The 19,217-nt window shown below is 37.5% G+C and overlaps 1 protein-coding gene across 11 annotated transcripts in view; it reads left to right on the forward strand.

Annotated features, from left to right (window-relative positions):
- LOC138749782 (elastin-like) overlaps positions 1-5,844 on the forward strand; it is a 270,705-nt gene extending 264,861 nt beyond the window's left edge. For all 11 annotated transcript variants that reach the window (XM_069911641.1, XM_069911643.1, XM_069911638.1 and 8 more), the window contains one exon: positions 4,150-5,844. In XM_069911641.1, the coding sequence (XP_069767742.1) occupies positions 4,150-4,196 (47 nt within the window). In that variant the 3' untranslated portion in view covers positions 4,197-5,844. The remainder of the gene's footprint in view (positions 1-4,149) is intronic.
- Positions 5,845-19,217: the final 13,373 nt, after the last annotated feature.

Genomic DNA, 19,217 nt, shown 5'->3' on the forward strand with positions numbered 1-19,217 from the left:
TGTCCCCTCCATGACTTCCAATTTGATAGTGCCAAAACCCACTTCTATTTCTTACTGAAGATCCACAAAGAGTGCTGTTCTAGTAGATCCATTGTTTCTGTCTGATCCTGCCCCACTGAACATCTTAGAGCTTGACACCATCCTTTGTCCCCTTGGTCATTCCCTTCCCACCTACATCTGTGATAAATTGCAAGCCTTCCACCATTTTGACAGTTTCCAATTCCCTGGCTCCAACCATCTAATTTTTATCATGTATGTCCAGTTTCTGTAAGAGTATAGGAATGTAAACCCTTCCATTTCTTCCTGAAACAATGTTCTTACCAGTTTCCCATCTCCAACACTGAACCACCTGACAGAATTCTTTCTGAATAACATTTCTTTTGATAGTTCTCATTTCCCTCAAATCCTTATTTGTTTCCATGAGAACAATTATGGATCACTGTGCTTCCCGCTTTTTGGTTGGCTACATGGAATAGTCCTTGTATCAATGCTACCCAGGCCCCATCCCCCAACTCTTCCTCCATTCCGTCGATGACCACATTAGTGCCATTTTCTGTAGTGTAACAAGTTCAATGGGTAGATAGCAAAAAGAAATTTGTCTGCAAATCTCATTTGTTTATTACCAATCAGTGCATATGCCAATTACAGCACCAAAGATACATTAATAGTATCTTGAACCCAGAAGATTTTCCAGGAGCTGAGATGTGACAGTAACTTTCAATGTTAAAGTGGAAACTTGGCGCATACTTTTTAGTCACTAATGCATTTTGAAAATGGTGTCTTGAGTATGATTTTAATCTTGTATTTTCAAGCGCTAAGGAATTCAGGTGTGGTAATATCTTCTCTAGCCTTGTCGCTAGAATTTTAGAGAAGATCTTAGAATCAACATTCAACAAAGAAATAGGTCTATAAGAAGAACATTCGGTCGGGTCTTTATTTTTTTTCAAGATTAGAGAAATCGTAGCTCTGTAAAATGATTGTGGTTGTTTACCCAATGTGATAGATTCATCAAACATCTTAATCAGCCAGGGAGAGAGAGTAGAAGAAAAAGCTTTATAAAATTCCACAGAATATCCATCGGGACCTGGTGCTTTCCCCGAGTTCAGTGAGAAAATAGTATTATTGATCTCCGAATCTGTAATGGGTTTACTTAATTCTAAGTTATCTTGAGGTAATACTTTTGGGAATTTCAAATGTTCTAAAAAATTAAACATATTAAACATATTAAACATATTACTAAGGTCTTAGTAGACTAAGGGTGCCCCCTTAGCCCTTTATTATTTAACTTAGCTTTAGAACCTTTGGCAATTGCTATCAGAGAAGCACCCAATATTACTGGTATTATTCGTTGCAGGGATATTCATAAAGTATCACTATATGCAGATGATTTATTGTTATATATTTCCAATCCTGAAAATTCTATTCCTGCAGTTTTATCTTTATTAGCCCAATTTAGTAATTTTTCGGGATATAAACTGAACTTAAATAAAAGTGAATTATTCCCTTTTAATGGATGGGTCCCTATTTATGATAGTTTACCTTTTAAAATAGCTAGAGACCATTTTATATATTTAGGGATTAAGATTACTAAAAAACATAAAGATTTGTTTAGGACTAATTTTTTCCCTCTATTGGACCTGATCGGCAGTTTACTTACCAATTGGTCACCATTATCCCTATCCATGATAGGCCGAATTAATGCTATTAAGATGATGATCTTACCTAAATTTTTATATATATTTCAAGGAATTCAGGTGTGGATAGTGGACATTAGGAATTTATTTTACACTATGGAGTTGGTGATGGAACAGTGGATTTTCAGCATACATACAGTAAAGCTTAAGCATTTTATTTGTATGCATAACTGTGTGGCTCGGTATGACAACATCACCATCTACAAATTTGCTGAATCCACAGTGGCACGAGTCAGCATACAGGAAGAAGATTGAAACTTGGCCAAATGGTATACCAACAACAAACTCATGTTCAATATCACCAAAACCAAGGATATGGTTGAGGACTTTAGGAACGGAAAACCAGAGGCGTATGATCCAGTGATCATTGGGGAAATCAGAGGTGGAGAGGGTGAGCAAATTTAAGTTCCTGAGTGTCGCTATCTCAGAGGACAATTCCTGGACCCAACACAGTAACAACCTTCACATTGTGAAGAAAGAACATCAGCAACTTCACTTCCTCAGGTGTTTGAGGAGGTTTGATACAACATTGAAAACCTTGGAAAACTTCTGCAGATGTGTGGTGGAAAGGGTGCTGATCGGCTGCAATCATGGCCTAGTATGGGGGTACCAATACCTCTGAATGGAAAGCCCTACAAAAGGTAATGGACACAACCCAGTACATCACAGGCAAAATCCTCCCTACCATTGAGAACATCGATAGGAAAAGCTGCTGTCAGAGAGCAGCAGCAATCATCAGGGATTCACAACACCTGGGATATGGTCAGTTCTTGCTCCTACCATCAGGAAAGAGATCTAGGTGCCACAAGACTCACACCACCAGGTTCAGGAACAGCTGCTACCCCTCCACCCTCAGACTCCTCAACTACAAACTCAGTCAGGGACTCATTTAATGATCCTTACTTTGCACATTATTTATTACTGAATATTTATTATTTTCTACATTTAAAACAGTTTGTTTTCATTTCCTTCTTCATTTACATTTCTCTCTTTTGTACATGTATCGTTTGTTTTTTGCAATTCTGATGAATAGAAATTCTGCCTGATCCGCAGGTAAAAGGATCTCAGGGTTGTATGTGATGTCATGTAGGTACTCTGACAATAAATTTGAACTTTGAAAAGATTTACCAGCTTTATTGTCAGAGTACGTTACATACAACCCTGAGATTATTTTTAATGTGGGCGAGACAGAATTATGACTCATTGGTAGTGCAAAAAAAAACTATATACAGTGTACATATGTAAATGAATAAATAATTGTAAATAGATAATGAATGTAAACAAACTGATACAGAGAGAATTTTTAAAAAATGAATGAAGTGCATAAGTAAGTGTCCTTAAATGAGTCCCTGATTGAGTTTGTTGTTAAAGAGTCTGATGGAGGAAGGGTAGCAGCTGATCATGAACCTGGTAGTGTGAATTTTGCTTCTCCTAGACCTCTTTCCTGATGGCAGCAGCGAGAACAGAGCATGTGCTGGGTGGTGTGGGTCTTTGTTGATTGCTGCTGCTCTCCAATGCCAGTGTTCTCTGTAGATGCACTCATTAGTGTGGAGGGTTTTGCCTGTGATGTCCTGGGCTATGTCCACTACCTTTTGGAGGGCTTTATGCTCAAGAGCATTGGCATTCCCATACCAGCCGGCAAGCACACTTTCCACCACACTTACAGAGAAATTTGCCAGGGTTTCTGGTGTCATACCAAACCTCCGCAGGAGGAAGTAAAGGCACTGACGTGCTTTCTTCACGATGCCAATAGAGAATTGGCTCCAGGAAAGATCCTCTGAGGTAGGGATACCAAGAATCTAAATTTCTCTGATCTCCCAATGATCAAAGAACCTAAGTATTAGAAGTACAACTATAACCCTTCGTTTAATAAAAATTCAGCTGATTCTAATTTGCATATTTTCCTTGCAGATTCCATCTATGCTGTACTTTGATTCCCTTGGTGTTCATAAATATTGTAGTTCCAGACTTGAATATACTCAATGAAAGATCCACCATTCATTAAGCTAGAACTACAAAGATTTTGAAACCTTTGTGCATAGAAATGATCTTGACAATCTCACCTCACTCTGGATTCTCAGCATCTGCCAATCCCTCACAGAGACCTGTACATATTGAGAATGGTGATCAGCCTTTTAAACTTTAGTGACTGTCTAATCTTACTCAATCCTCCTTCATAGAACAACACTCTTAACCGAGGAATTCATAAAAGTGATTCAAACTTCACATCATAGAGGCATGGAACCAACAAATCTCTCTGATCTTAATACTATTCTACCTGAAACTAACTGAGCAAAGTCAGAAGAGCCTCATAATGTTAATTATAAATAGAATCTTATTTCATATGTTTTTCAGTTATTTATCCAATACTTTAATATCAGCTCTCTTGTATTGCTGTTGGCCAAGCTGGAAATAATTTTGAAACCAATTTAATCTATTTTCTGTATTTCTGAAGGATCCCACTGTGCCTTGGGAAAATATTGTGGCAGAAGGAGAAAATGAGCAACTATTTTGAAAAGTGACCTCAAGAATTCTGGTGCTACTGCCTGATATGGAATGTAAAGGATGGTGGATAGTGGCACTCCATTCAGCTCCATCCTTTTCCCTCGGCTACACCTTCCATCCCCCACTTTCATCTACATTTGTTATCAATATCTAATGGGTTTTTTTTTAAAACAAGGAAACTGTAATATGTTGTGTACTTCAAAAGTTTGTGGACCAGTTTACAGCTGAGTCTTTTGCTGTTAATTAGTTAACACCATCCTTGACTTGTTTTGTGACTGACTCCAGTATTTTTAAATTATAAAAATTGTGTTATTAATTTTCAGTTGCTTGTGCTTTGCTTTACAAACTGTACTGTGAGTGATGTCTGGATTATACAACAAGGCAGTAACTCCATCCAATCCCACAATAATGTTCGGTGCTAAAAATCTATTTTTGAGAGTGGCAGCTGTATTCATACAAATGATGGCTCAACATGATGAATGGGGCCTGAAATGACCAATGCAACTTTCACATTGTGTAGTTTGTGCACTTGGCCACCAAGACTTTGCACTTGCAGGGAACATTACTTTTCTAGCTAGAATATTCCTGGACAGATTGATTTGATGACTTTTGAAGTTAATGCAAGCTGAGAACATTCAGACAGATTTTCCTTATGAAGGCTTCTGAATTTCCTCGGGGATAAAATGTGTGCTTTTCCCTTCCCAATGTTCCTGTATCCATTGCGCATCCATGACTGAATAGCTCCAGGATCAGGAATATCTGCCCTAGAGTGAGAAATCATTCATCCCTTCACCATTGGTATGGTGTGGCCAGGGTTTTACTACCTCCAGGATCAAGATTGTTAAATGAGCTCCATACATTTCAACAATCTGATTACCTCCACAGCTGTAATTAACTAATATTTTTATATTATTAATGTCCTCATAGAATTCTTACAGCTGTTTTAATTACAGAACATTGATCAAAGGAAGAGTTTTTTTTAAATGAGTAATTTCCAAACCAGTTCCAGTTTATAAACACATTAGATTAAGAATACAAATTAGAACATTGTCTTGCTGTTAAGAGATTGACAAGTGTACATGCTGTTAAGAATCCCTGACTCTACATTATATCTTGGTCATCATCTTTAAGATTATATTTTGAAAAAAGAGGTTATTTAAACAAATTATGCACAATTACTGAATTCCATGCAATTGGAGCTGTCTGACTTGTGAAAATGCAGAAGCCCATGAAAGCCACACTTGTTAAAACTATCCCATCCTTTCTGTTTTCTGATTTTCTCACCTGGCTCCACTCTCTCTCTCTTACTGTCTTGCATATGGTGGAAATTATGATTTTAAATCTTCTTGAAAATAATTCAGAGAGCAACTTGATATGAGCACCTTAAGTGTTCAGAGAAGCAAATGCTGATCAGTTTCTACTTTTATTGCAACTCATCACTTTGTCCTGCAACTCCTTTTAGAAAATGAGTTTGCTTGAAATTATGCTGTCATACTTTACATCAGTTTCGTTGTAATAAGCATTCTAGGCAAACTTGAGCCCAAAAGTAATGCATTGCTTTAGATTTGGTGTAAACCATGTGACTTCAATACTGGATGGATAATTCAGTAACTGCTTTTAAAATAAACAGAATTGTTTATATTAATTTTAGTAAGTACATCATTGAACACTGTAACAAAATTGGAATGAAAACATTATTTTCTGCATAACTCTCCCAATTCCATAAAGTGCAAGACCACAAGCCATAGGAACAGAACTAGGTCATTCAAGCTGAGTCTGCTCCACCATTCAACTACTCCCATATCCTTTGACATCCTAACCAATCAAGAAACTATCAAACTCTACTTTAAATATACCCAATGGCTTCACCTCCACATCAAACTGGCACAAATCCACCCTCCAATTGAAGAAATTCCTCCTCATTTCTGTTCTAAAGGTCATCTATTTATTCTGCCCTCTGGTCTAATACACTCACACTTCAGGAAACATTGTTGTCCAAATCCATTCTATACAGGTTTTTCAATATTCTGTATGTTTTAATGAGATGTCTCTCCAAACCCCCCCCTCCCCCCCAATCCTTTTAAACTCAAGTGAGTTCAGACCCAGAGCCAGAAAAATCTCCTCTTTTGTTAACCTTCTCATCCCTAGGATTATTTTTGTAAACCTCCTTTAGACCCTCTCCAATGAGAACGCACACTTCCTTGGATATGGGGCCCAAAACTGCTCACAATATTCCAAATGTGATCTGACCAATGCCATGCCTTAAAGCCACAGCATTACATCCTTTCTTCTTGCAATGAATGCCAACATTACATTTGCCTTCCTTATTATCAACTCAATCTTCAAATTAATCTTTAGGGCATCCTGCACTAGGATTCCCAAGTCCCATTGGGCCTCCACTTTCTGAATTCTCTCCCAATCTAGAAAATAGTCTGTCTTTATTCCTTGTCAAAGTACATGATCATGTATTTCCCTACTCTGTATTCCATGGGCTATATTGTCCATTTTTCCAACCTGTTCAAGTCCCTCTGTAGCTTCCCTGTCTCCTCAACACTACCTGCCCCTCTACCTATCTTTGTATCTTCCACATTCATGTTATAAATGACCAAAATTAGGGCAATTGATTTTGTATTGACACACAATTATCCTGCGACTGAACATAAAATTACACAAACTATACCTCAAGTAGTCCCTGTCCTGCTGACTGGATTTTCAAACAGCAACAAAATTATTAAGCATTACACAAGAAAGCATGCAAAGAAAAACAAAATTCTTTCATATTTATAGCCACTTCAAATTGCCTTACAGGTAATTGTTTTTGAGATGAAACTAATTTCAAAACACTTGATTAGCTGCAACCCAATTTGAACTCTGCAAGCAAAAAGAGGATAAAATGAACAGCAGGGTTGTATAAACACATTTCAGTAACATACATTTGGAAATTGATTTCATGTAATAATATAATTTTGAAACATTACACTGTCAATGCAGGAAGTTCCATTCTCTGTTCCCCAAATAAATTACCCTGGTGCATTTCTACAATAGTTCTACATGGGATGATACAATTTAATTTCCCTGCAGTGCTTCTTCTGTAGAGCTTCTATTATTGGCACCTGAACAATTGTAGCAATTTTTTGGGTACTAGTATTTGGTGCGGTTTTGAAAGAGTGGTGAGTAATCCAATCCAGAGTAACCAATCATGGCAGCTGAATTGGGATTTTAAATCAAGTGGTTTTAGTCAAAATGATCTTTGTAAAACTGCTGGCTCATCATAAAATAAACATTGGGATTCATCAATTTCTGTCGGAGGAAATATACCACTTCTCCCAGGCTGTGATTCCAAAACCTTCAGCAATAATTAATTTTTAAATAAGCAAAATGTTACATTGTATTGTAATTGCAGTGTGAAAATATGTTAAACTTAGGACCATTTGGCAACTGATCCTGCACTTTGCAAACATCTAGGAACTGGTATGAAAATTGGGAGTATTGCCCCACACATTAATCAAGCACAGAGTTTTACCACACAAACAAAGTGTCAAGACTCCATCACAGTCCCTGGGTACATCATATCCCACCAGCATGACAAACACACCAGAGGTACACAATCTTGGCCTCAATAGCACTTTCCAATTCTCTTGTCACACTCAGCTCAACATATTTATAAATATGTTTCCCTCCCCCTCATATTCCAGCCCACTCCATTCAACCTCCATCATTTAATCCCAATAAATTCCTCACTCTCTTGGCTGTAGAAAGTATGAAGTTTACATTAGCCATACAATTCTTCTGCTTCATTACTTCTACCTTTAAATGTCTTTTTCAAAATTTCATCTCGAACTTTCATTAATCACATATATCTATAGCTATTGTACATTAACAAATATCATTGAAAAATTAACTATTCAAACAATAGTCTTTTCTGCTGAGAAAAGACATGTTAAAACTACAACTAAACATTTGATTTGAAATTCAGTGATACACCCTTGCTTTCTCTTTTGGATCTGATGATAACAGCCTCTCCAGTCTATACTTTTACCCACTGCATTGATGGGGCACTAAAAAGTTATCCATCCCTCTGACCTCAGACATTCACTCTACTTTCTGTGCCAAACCTGTGCATTGAGGTACAGCAGAAGCAGTGTGTTCTATTCTCTCTCAGGATGTCAACATGCCTGCTCGGTTATTATGCTCCTCAAGCAGCACCATCCATAGGAAGGTAATCAGCCACCACTGTGCCTCTATTTCCCCATTGATTGTAGCTTCCTGGACTTTCAATGCATCTCAATTGCCTTCAGCAGCTTTACAGAAGCAAGGAGAAGAATCAAGCAAGAATATCAAGTGGTAAGCAATTCCATAGGTTGGTCACTTACGCAACACAAGAGCATTGGAGCGAAATTAGGCCATGCAGCCCACTAAATCCACTCCGTCATTCCGTCATGGCTGATTTACTATCCCCTTCAACCCCATTCTCGTGGATGAGGGAGTCACGTGACGGAGTAGTGGCCGGTCGGGGAACTCCAGCCCTATCCGGAAAAGTAAAAAAAAGACAGTGAAAAAACAAAGGCACAAACACAAAAACCAAAATAAAGTGAAAGTAAAAGTGTGGAGAAAATGGCAGCGAAGAAAGAAAAGCCAAAAGCAATGGGAAGAAGAGAAGAAGAAAAGGCGTCGAAAGAAGAAGGTGAAGGCCTTACCTGTACGAGGAGGCCCGCCGTGGAGAGAGAAGCCCGCTCCCTAAGGTCAGTTGAAGCCCCGAACTCGGGACTACAAAAATGGGTCACGGAGCCAAACAAAAGTGTGCAACTGCGCATGCGCAAGACAAAAATAACACTGATGGGAGGGGGGACCAGCTGAGGAGTCGATCTCCACAGCTGAAATTGACAACCACAACAAAGCAGCAAGAGGAAAACATAGAAAATAACGAGAACAAGAAAGAAGAGAGTAAAAAGAAATCAAAGAAACAACAGATGACCAACCCAGAGGAAGAAGACCAGCATCAAGACACTTCTAATAAAAATAAGATGACCAAAAATACCCAACAAAATAAAACAAACAACCCAACAAGAAAACCAGAAGAGACAGAGGTAAAGGACTCAGATCCTGAAGTGGACTCAGAAGTAGAAGAGGAAGAACACAGAGAAATGGAAGATGAAGGGAAGGGCAAGATAATGGATATTTTTTTTAAAGAATATATGGAATCAGTAAAAGAATGTCAATCACATGAATTCAGTGAAATAAAAAGAAGAATAAAAAGTACAGAAGAAAAAGTGAATAGATTAGAGATGATCATGACAGATATAGGAAAAAGAGTGCACAAGGTGGAAGAACAAGAAACACCCATAGAAATGGAAGTAGATGACTTAAAAAAGAAATTAGAAGAATCTGATAAAAAAAAGTTAAAGAGACACAAGAGCTGTTAGCTCAGAAGATAGATATAATGGAAAATTATAATAGAAGAAACAATATAAAGATAGTGGGCCTTAAGGAAGATGAAGAAGGCAAGAATATGAGAGAATTTATAAAAGAATGGATCCCCAGGGTCCTAGGAAGACCAGAATTACATGAAGAAATGGAAATAGAAAGGGCACACAGAACATTAGCCCCTAAACCACAGCCACAGCAAAAACCAAGATCCATTTTAGTAAAATTCCTAAGATATACAACAAGAGAAAATATATTGGAGAAAGCAATGAGGAAAATAAGAGAAGACAAAAAACCACTGGAATACAAAGGTCAAAAATTTTTTTTCTATCCAGATATAAGTTTTGAACTCCTGAAGAAGAGGAAGGAGTTTAATACAGCAAAAACGATCCTATGGAAAAAAGGATATAAATTTATGCTAAAGTACCCAGCGGTACTTAAAATAGTTATTCCAGGGCAGCAAAACAGACTATTTTTGGATCTGGAGGAAGCACGAAAATTTGCAGAACAACTACAAAACAGACAGAGAGATGAAGACATGTAACGAGAACAAAAATGACCACAAACTACATGTATGTGTGTATGTATATATATAAAAAAATAGAGTATAGGTAAGAACTAAGAAGGAAAAGAAAGGGAAGAAAGGAAGTATGGGGGAAATTAAGAGAGTGAGCTTTGTTATATATGAAGATTAAAATCTTTTCTGGGGTGGGCTGGGTGGGGAAGAATTACGGTCTCTGCGAAATCAGTTGACGCTTGCGAGTGAATTCGCAAATCCAAATGGAGAGGGGAGATGTGGTTGCCCGACAAGGGATAAAGGGCAACTCAGGAAGGGGAGGGGATAGTGGGGTTAAAGGAATCTTAGATAGGAGAATAATGGAAATATTTTATGTTTTAGAAATGTTGTCTTATAATGTGTTCAAAACAAGAAAGCAGAAATGGATAAGGAAAGGTGATGATGAGGAAACGGAAAGGAAAGATAAACAAAGTATGAAATGGCTATGTTGAACTATATGACTTTAAATATTAATGGAATACATAACCAAATCAAAAGGAAGAATCTGCTAAATTTACTGAAAAAAGAAAAAAATGATATAGCATTCGTACAAGAAACACACTTAACTGAAGTGGAACACAAGAAATTAAAGAGAGATTGGATAGGACATGTAACAGCAGCGAAATGTAATTCAAAAGCTAGAGGAGTAGCTATATTAATCAATAAAAATGTACCAATCAAAATAGAAGAGGAAATAATAGATCCAGCAGGGAGATATGTAATGATAAAATGTCAGATATATTCAGAGTTTTGGAATTTACTTAATGTATATTCACCTAATGAAGAAGATCAAAAATTTATGCAAGATATCGTTTTGAAGATAGCAGACACGCAAGGGAACATACTAATAGGAGGGGATTTCAACCTTAATATGGATTTAAACATGGATAAAACTGGAAAAAAATTAACAGAAAGAACAAAGTAACCAAATTTATAATTAAATCGATGCAAGAAATGCAACTTTTGGATATATGGAGGAAACAACACCCAAAGGAAAAGGAATATTCATATTATTCGGGCAGACGTAAAACATACTCAAGAATAGACCTATTCCTGTTATCAGCTCACATGCAAGAGAGAGTTAGGAAAACGGAATATAAAGCTAGACTATTATCGGAACACTCACCCCTGTTATTGACAATAGAGTTAGAGGACATCCCACCAAGAATGTATAAATGGAGATTAAACTCCATGCTACTTAAAAGACAGGATTTTAGAGAATTCATTGAACGACAAATTAAAATGTACTTTGAAATAAATACGGAATCAGTGAAAGATAAGTTTATACTATGGGATGCAATGAAAGTGTTCATCAGAGGGCAAATAATAAGTTATGTAACTAAGATGAAGAAGGACTACAATCAGGAAACAGAGCAGTTGGAAAGGGAAATAGCGCATATAGAAAAAGAATTAGCAATGAAGGAAGACACAACTAAAAGAAGAGAATTGGCAGATAAAAAAATAAAATATGAAACACTACAAACATATAAGGTGGAGAAGAACATAATGAAGACAAAACAGAAATATTATGAACTAGGAGAAAAAACGCACAAAATTCTAGCATGGCAGCTTAAGACAGAACAAACTAAGAGAATGGTATTGGCATTAAGGAAAAAAGACAAGCAAATCACATATAATCCAACGGAGATTAATGAAAACTTCAGAGAATTCTATGAACAATTATATCAAATTGATAATGAAGGGAAATAAGACAAAATAGATGAATTTTTAACTAAAATTGAACTACCGAAATTACAAACAGAGGAACAAAATAAATTAACAAAACCATTTGAAATAGAAGAAATACAGGAGATAATAAAAAAAAACTACTGAACAATAAAACACCAGGAGAGGATGGATTCCCAATAGAATTCTATAAAACATTTAAAGATTTTTTAATTCCTCCCCTTCTGGAAGTAATCAACCAGATTGATAAAACACAAAGCTTACCAGATTCATGCAAAACAGCAATAATTACAGTAATACCAAAGACAGGGAAAGATCCACTCGCACCAGCGTCATATAGACCAATATCTTTACTTAACACAGATTATAAGATAATAGCTAAACTATTAGCAAACAGATTAGCCGACTATGTACCAAAAATAGTAAATCTAGACCAAACTGGATTTATTAAAAAAAGACGAACAGACAATATCTGTAAATTTATTAACTTAATTCATGCAGTAGAAGGAAATAAAACTCCAACAGTAGCAGTTGCTTTAGACACAGAGAAGGCCTTTGACAGAGTAGAATGGAATTATTTATTCAAAGTACTACAAAAATTCAGCTTACCAGAGAAATATATTAATTGAATTAAAGCATTATATAAGGGGCCATTGGCGAAAGTGACAGTAAATGGATATATATCAAAACAATTTAACTTAAGCAGATCAACAAGGCAGGGATGCCCACTATCTCCCTTATTGTTTGCATTAGCCATAGAACCACTAGTAGAACTGATAAGAACAGAAAATAAAATAAAAGGGATAAAAATAAAAGACAAGGAATATAAAATCAGTCTATTTGCAGATGACGTTATAATATACTTAGCAGAACCAGAAATATCAATAAAAGAATTACATAGGAAATTGAAGGAATATGGAGAAGTGTTGGGGTACAAGATTAACGCAAATAAAAGTGAAGCAATGCCAATGAATAATGCGGATTTCTCAAAATTTAAGAAAGAATCACCATTCAGATGGTAAACGCAAGCAATGCAATACCTAGGTATACAAATAAATAAAAATCTCGGCCATCTATATAAACTCAATTATTATCCACTAATGAAAAAATTACAAGACGACTTAGAGCATTGGAAAGACTTACCACTAACACTGATAGGAAGGATAAACTGTATTAAAATGAACATTTTCCCAAGGATACAATACCTATTTCAGATATTACCAATACGCTTAACAGAGAAATTCTTCAAGGAGTTAAAAAGAATAATAAGGAAATTTTTATGGAAAGGGGGGAACCAGAGGATAGCACTAGATAAATTAACAGAATGGTATAAACAAGGAGGCTTACAACTACCAAACTTTTAAAATTATTATAGAGCCGCACAATTAAGATACCTATCAGATTTTTATCAAACAAGGGAAAAGCCAGATTGGACTAGATTAGAACTAGATAAAATAGGGGAGAAGATACCTGAACATATATTATATAAATGGGATGAAAAATTGGTACAACGTAAGAATTCTCCAGTATTGCATCATCTGCTCAACATTTGGAAGAAGATTCATGTAGAAAGGAATAAAACAAATTACCAACTACCAAAACTAATACGGACGCAAAATCAGCTAATCCCTTTTACAATAGATAACCTTTCCTTTAGAGAATGGGAGAAAAAAGGGATCAAAAGAATAGAAAATTGTTTTTCGGGAAATAAATTATTATCCTTTGAACAAATGAAGGATAAATATAATATAACTCACAATACAATGTTGGCATACTACCAACTGAAATGCTACTTGAAGGACAAATTGGGAAACAGTCTGAGGTTACCAGAAGGAAGTAATTTTGAATATGTGATTACAGACACAATGATAATCAAAAAATTTGTAGCAAACATGTATATTAAACTACAAGAAAAGGAGAACGAGGAAACAAATGGTAAAACTAAACAAAAATGGGAACAAGATCTAAACATAAAGATAAAGAATGAAACATGGGAGAAGTTATGCTCCGGAACTATGAGAAATACAATAAACACGAGGTTACATATGATACAATATAACTGGATACACAGGCTATACATTACACCTTAAAAGTTAAATAAATGAGACCCAACAGTATCAGATAGATGTTTTCGCTGTAAAAAGGAAATGGGAACAACAATTCATGCAATTTGGACATGTGAGAAAGTGAAAAAAATTTGGGAAGATCTAAACCAGATATTAAATAAAATCACAAAAAGCAATATACCAAAAAACCCAGAGATCTTCCTCCTAAGTAATGTAAAAAATAAAGAATTTGGACTCGATTTGGATGGAGCACAAAAAAGATTTGTTATGATAGCCCTAGCTGTGGCAAAAAAATGTATTATGTCAACCTGGAAATTAGAAGATAACTTGAGAATACAGCAATGGTATATAGAAATGAATGAATGTATTGCATTAGAAAAAATAACATATAATTTAAGAAATAACATTACAATATTTGAACAAATATGGGAGCCATACATGAAACACAATAGAGAAACCTACCGTGGACATCTACCACCTAAAATGACAGAAGGAGAAGATAATGAAAAGAACTGACTCAGTGGAATTTCTTGTTTATTTTTATTGAGTGACAACATTGTTTGACGGGTTTAATGTATCTTATATTCTGAACTTTAAATAAATGGAAGGGGAGGTGAGGGAGGGAGGGAGGGAGGGGAGGAGGGAAGGGGGGAGAAAACGACACTGTATATATTTAAGAAGGAAAATGTATGTATCTTGATCAATATGGTTTATAGTGTGAAAAATAAAAAATAAAATAATAAAACATTCTCGTGCCATCTCCCCATACCTCTTGATTGCCTTCCGAATCTACCTCAGTCTTAAATGGATCCAATGATGTGGCCTACGTGCCAATGAATTCCATAGATTCACCACCCTCAGATGGTGAATTTACCAGGAATCTGGTAAATTCCTTTACCAGATGAGTAAAGAAATTCCTCCTCATCTAAAGGGATGGTTTTGAAATCTGAGGCTAAGCCCTTTGTCCCAGTCTCCCCCACCACAGGAAACATTGATTTCTGAAGTAGTTGCTGGTTTAGTCTATGTTTATCACTACCACAAAATAAAACTGGTGCCTTTATCATATTTGCCAATTTGGCTCATTCCTTTTCATTGCATTTTGTAGGACTAGCTTGTCAAAGTGTTAGAGAATTTGTGAAAGATTAAGAAGATTAATTTTAAGACTATTGAAGGATCAAGAACTGTTAATGTCAAGGGGCTTTTTGGTCATCTTTGAAACAAGAATATAAAAGTCATGTTTTAATTCCCCTCCCTAGCTACTATCCCAAGGATACTGCATATTCATCTCCAATTGAAAGGCTCAATATTGGCACCCAGTCACATCTTCCTGAGAAATTTAGGAGAATTGTCATTGTCTGAACTAGTACCTAGGTAGGACTAAGAAACAAGGTCAAATAGCACAACTTCACAGATAATCATTTCAAGATCATTACCCATACAAATTAACATCGGGTAAATACTGTAAGTTCAAAGAATTGAAAGCATAGCTCAAAGACTAATTTGGGAGAAATGGATTTCAATTCATTGATTGTTGACACCAGTATTGAGGAATAAAATACTGGTTCTGTTGGCACATGTTCACTTGCATCCTTCTAGGTCCTGCTGACAGGGTTTCATAGGTGGGTGGGTGTTTGGGGAGGAGTGATACACAGTCGAGATATAATTTGTGACGTTGAGAGAAAGGAAAAGTCAACAGTGCAGTTTATGGATGTAATGATAGCCAGAGTATGACTGGAAGAGACAAAGCTTGCAAGCAAAAAAGGGCACCAGCAAACAGAGCCAAAGTCGGGAATAATGATGAATGATTTTTTTTAAATACAGCACGGTAAACCTGTGCCATCCAACTAACCTAATGAAAACATACAAATGCTGCAGGAACTCAGCCGGTCTCATAGCGTCCACAGGAGGTAAAGATATATCGAAGTTTCGGCCCTGAGCTCTCCTTCAAGGTTTAAGCAAACAGTAATGTTTTAGAATAAATATTTTTACCTCCCATGGACACTGCAAGACGGGCTGTGTGTTTTTACTACAATCACAGCATTTTCAGACTTTCATTCTACCCAATTAACCTGCCAACCCCATTCATTTTGGAGGGCGGGAGGAAACTGGAGCACCTGGGAAAAACCTCACGTCACAGGAGAATGTACAGTCCTTACAGACAATGCTAGATTCTAACTCTTGTCGCCGGCGCTGTAATAATGTCAGCCTAACTACTACGCTAAGCATGCCGCCAATCAATATTAAAGGATCAAAATTAAAGATACTTCATCCAAACCATTCTTTACAAAACAGATGAATTTATGGCCCAAAGAAATTAATGTTCTTATGTAATGGCTACATCAGAGATATGGTTGCAAGATAACCAGAACTGGGAAATAAACAGTTGGGAATACTTGGCCAAAAGAAAAAGAAGGAAAGGTAACGATGTTAAACAAATACAGTTAGTACAAACATGGGAAATGAAGTTGACTCAGTAAATCAAGATATGAAGCAATCCTAAAGCACATCTGTTTCCAGCTGATTTGTTCCTGGTCCCAGGATTCCTCTTATCTCACCTACCACCCCATCAGCCTATTGCATCTAACACATCCTTCTCTGCCATTTTCACCACCTACTACATGATCCCACCACTTGACTCATATTCCCCTCTCTGCCTTCTGACTCCATGACTCCCTTGTCCACTCCTCCCTTCCCACCCATCATCCCCTTGAGACCTAGCCCCTGTGACCACAGGAGATGCTCCACTTAATCCCACACCTCCTCCCTTACTACCATTCTGGGCCCCAAACAGTCCTTCCAAGTGAAGCAGCATTTTACTTGTGAATCTGCCGGGGTTACCTACTGCATCCAATGCTCCCGCTATGGTCTACTCTACATTGGAGAATCTGAATGCAGACTGGGAGATCATTTTGTTGAGCACCTTGGCTCTGTCCACCGCAATATCGTGGATCTCTCAGTGGTCACCACTTCAGTTCTCCATCCCATTCCCTTACTGGCATGAGTGTGATAGTACAGATCTATCACCAATGTACATAGTGTATATAGTTACTGTATCTAGACTGTGCTTACAGCGATTGGCTGAGAGCTAAGCCACACCTATTGTCTGGGCCTTAAAGGGTTGTGTCCCTAGCCAGGTCGGATCATTCCGGACTGGTCGGCCACCTGTGAAGAGCTCCGGTCTTTTGTTAATAAAAGCCTTGGTTTGGATCAACAAGTCTTTGGTTCTTTCGACGAGCTCTACAATGAGTATCCATGGTCTCATGCATTGCCAGATTGCAAATTGGAGGAACAACACCTCATCTTCCAACTGGGCACCTTCCAACTGAATGGCATTATAATCGACTTCTCTGGCTTTTGTTAACCCCACCTCCACTTATTTCCCCCCCCCCCCCCCATTGTCTTCCCCCAGCTCTGTCTCTGCCTTCCGTCTCCTTTCTCACAAACATGATCAATTCTTACCTCCAATTAATACCTTTTTTTTAGTCTGGATTCCTTCTCCAGACAGCACTGTCTGAATTTTGAAACTTTCAAAGATTTCCTGCTTCTGGCTCATTCCACTAATTCCTTGAAGAAGGGGTTAGACCCAAAATGTCAGCAATATATCTTTGTCTCTGTAGTGAACTGGGATTCACTAGAAATGTTCAGTACTGACAACTGGTCCCTCCTCCCGGCTCCTCCCCCTGGGGCCCATATATAACTCTGGTTTCCCACCTAAACCCAGAACCCCTCTGAAGCCTGTTCGTGAACCCTTACCTGTGTTGTAAGCTAATAAAAACATTTGTATTCCCTCCAGTCGAATGTGAGTTTTATCTATGCTTCAGTCTCCCACGATCGCTGAAAAGACCGGACGGGTTTCTCCAGCATTTTGGTGTGTTTTTACTACAATCACAGTGTCTGCAGACTTTTGTATTTCCCTTACGATAATGCCAATCTTATTTGTCTTTTCAACTCTACTGAAATGGGAGTTGGCATAATGGAGGCCAATTCATTTCGAGCGTCGATCACTTCCTCTAAAATTATATCAGTGTTCTCCACTTGCAGCTCATTTGAATCATGTGAAGGCCTTGCAAGAGGTTAAAATGCACCACGGAAGTAAGAATCCTTGTGGTTTTGACTGTACCTGTTTTCACTTGTGGTTTACCCAGTGCTGACTATATGGAAGATGAACTAGAACTTGGTTTGGGACAGGTAACATTCTGGCATTTTGCTTTTATTCAGCAGTACCTTCTCAGAAAATGTCCGCTGCTGTTGGTCAGATGGATGGAAGGAAGCAGAATGTTTGGTGGTGGTCTCTATGAAGGAAAGATGTGCCATTATGAGATAAAACACTGAACTGTGAGGAAACACACAGATTTAAAGGAATACATGTGTCTGCAAAGTGGCCTCATTTGAGAAACAGAAAAATGCACAGATAATAGGGATGGTAAAAATATTAAAATTACAGTGTCGGCAAATTGACTGTGATGCTCAACTTCTCTGGTCTTATGAAGTCATTAAACTTGAAGCACTTTTCCAAAAGAGGACTTCTCCACTGCTAGTGATCTCTACAGATACCTCCAGCCTTGCTGATGGACACAAGAGTCACCTGGGAGAACTGTTCCTCTATGGACCCAACTGTTGAAATGGAATCCAGCAAGGAAGTTACAAACCAGGATGTATACAATGTCCTTTTCCCTCCACTTGACAGAGACATAAAACCAGGTTCCAAAGTCTTTTTTTAAAAGAAATGTGAAAATAGTGTGTGAAGAAAGATTATTACACCTAGTCTTTCTCTCTGGCCAGAAAACACTGAATAAATGTTAAGTCTGCCACTGTGTTAAAGCTGTTTCATGAAATACACTGCAATATATAAAAAAAGATCTTTCACCTACAGATGAGTTTTCACACTGCCAGAAAGTTTTAAAATTAATATCTGCATGCCCACCTTCAGAACAGGGACCTAAAGTTCATCCAACTCACATAATATCCCTGCTCCAAGTTTCAAACCCCTATCATATGGACTGAACAAACTGCCAGCTATCCACCCTATAAACATTTGCATCGTTCTCTCAAACAACACTTTTTCTCTTCCCCTTTCTGGTCAAAGAGGCACCAACAGCAAACTGGCCACAGATAGATGTCACCAGAGCATTGGAGTCAGTTGGAGGAGGGCTGGTTATTCTTTCTTTGGCTTGGCTTCGCGGACGAAGATTTATGGAGGGGGTAAAAAGTCCACGTCAGCTGCAGGCTCATTTGTGGCTGACCAGTCCGATGCGGGACAGGCAGACACGATTGCAGCGGTTGCAA

Source organism: Narcine bancroftii, chromosome 14 (assembly GCF_036971445.1).
Source record: "Narcine bancroftii isolate sNarBan1 chromosome 14, sNarBan1.hap1, whole genome shotgun sequence".
Taxonomy (NCBI): domain Eukaryota; kingdom Metazoa; phylum Chordata; class Chondrichthyes; order Torpediniformes; family Narcinidae; genus Narcine; species Narcine bancroftii.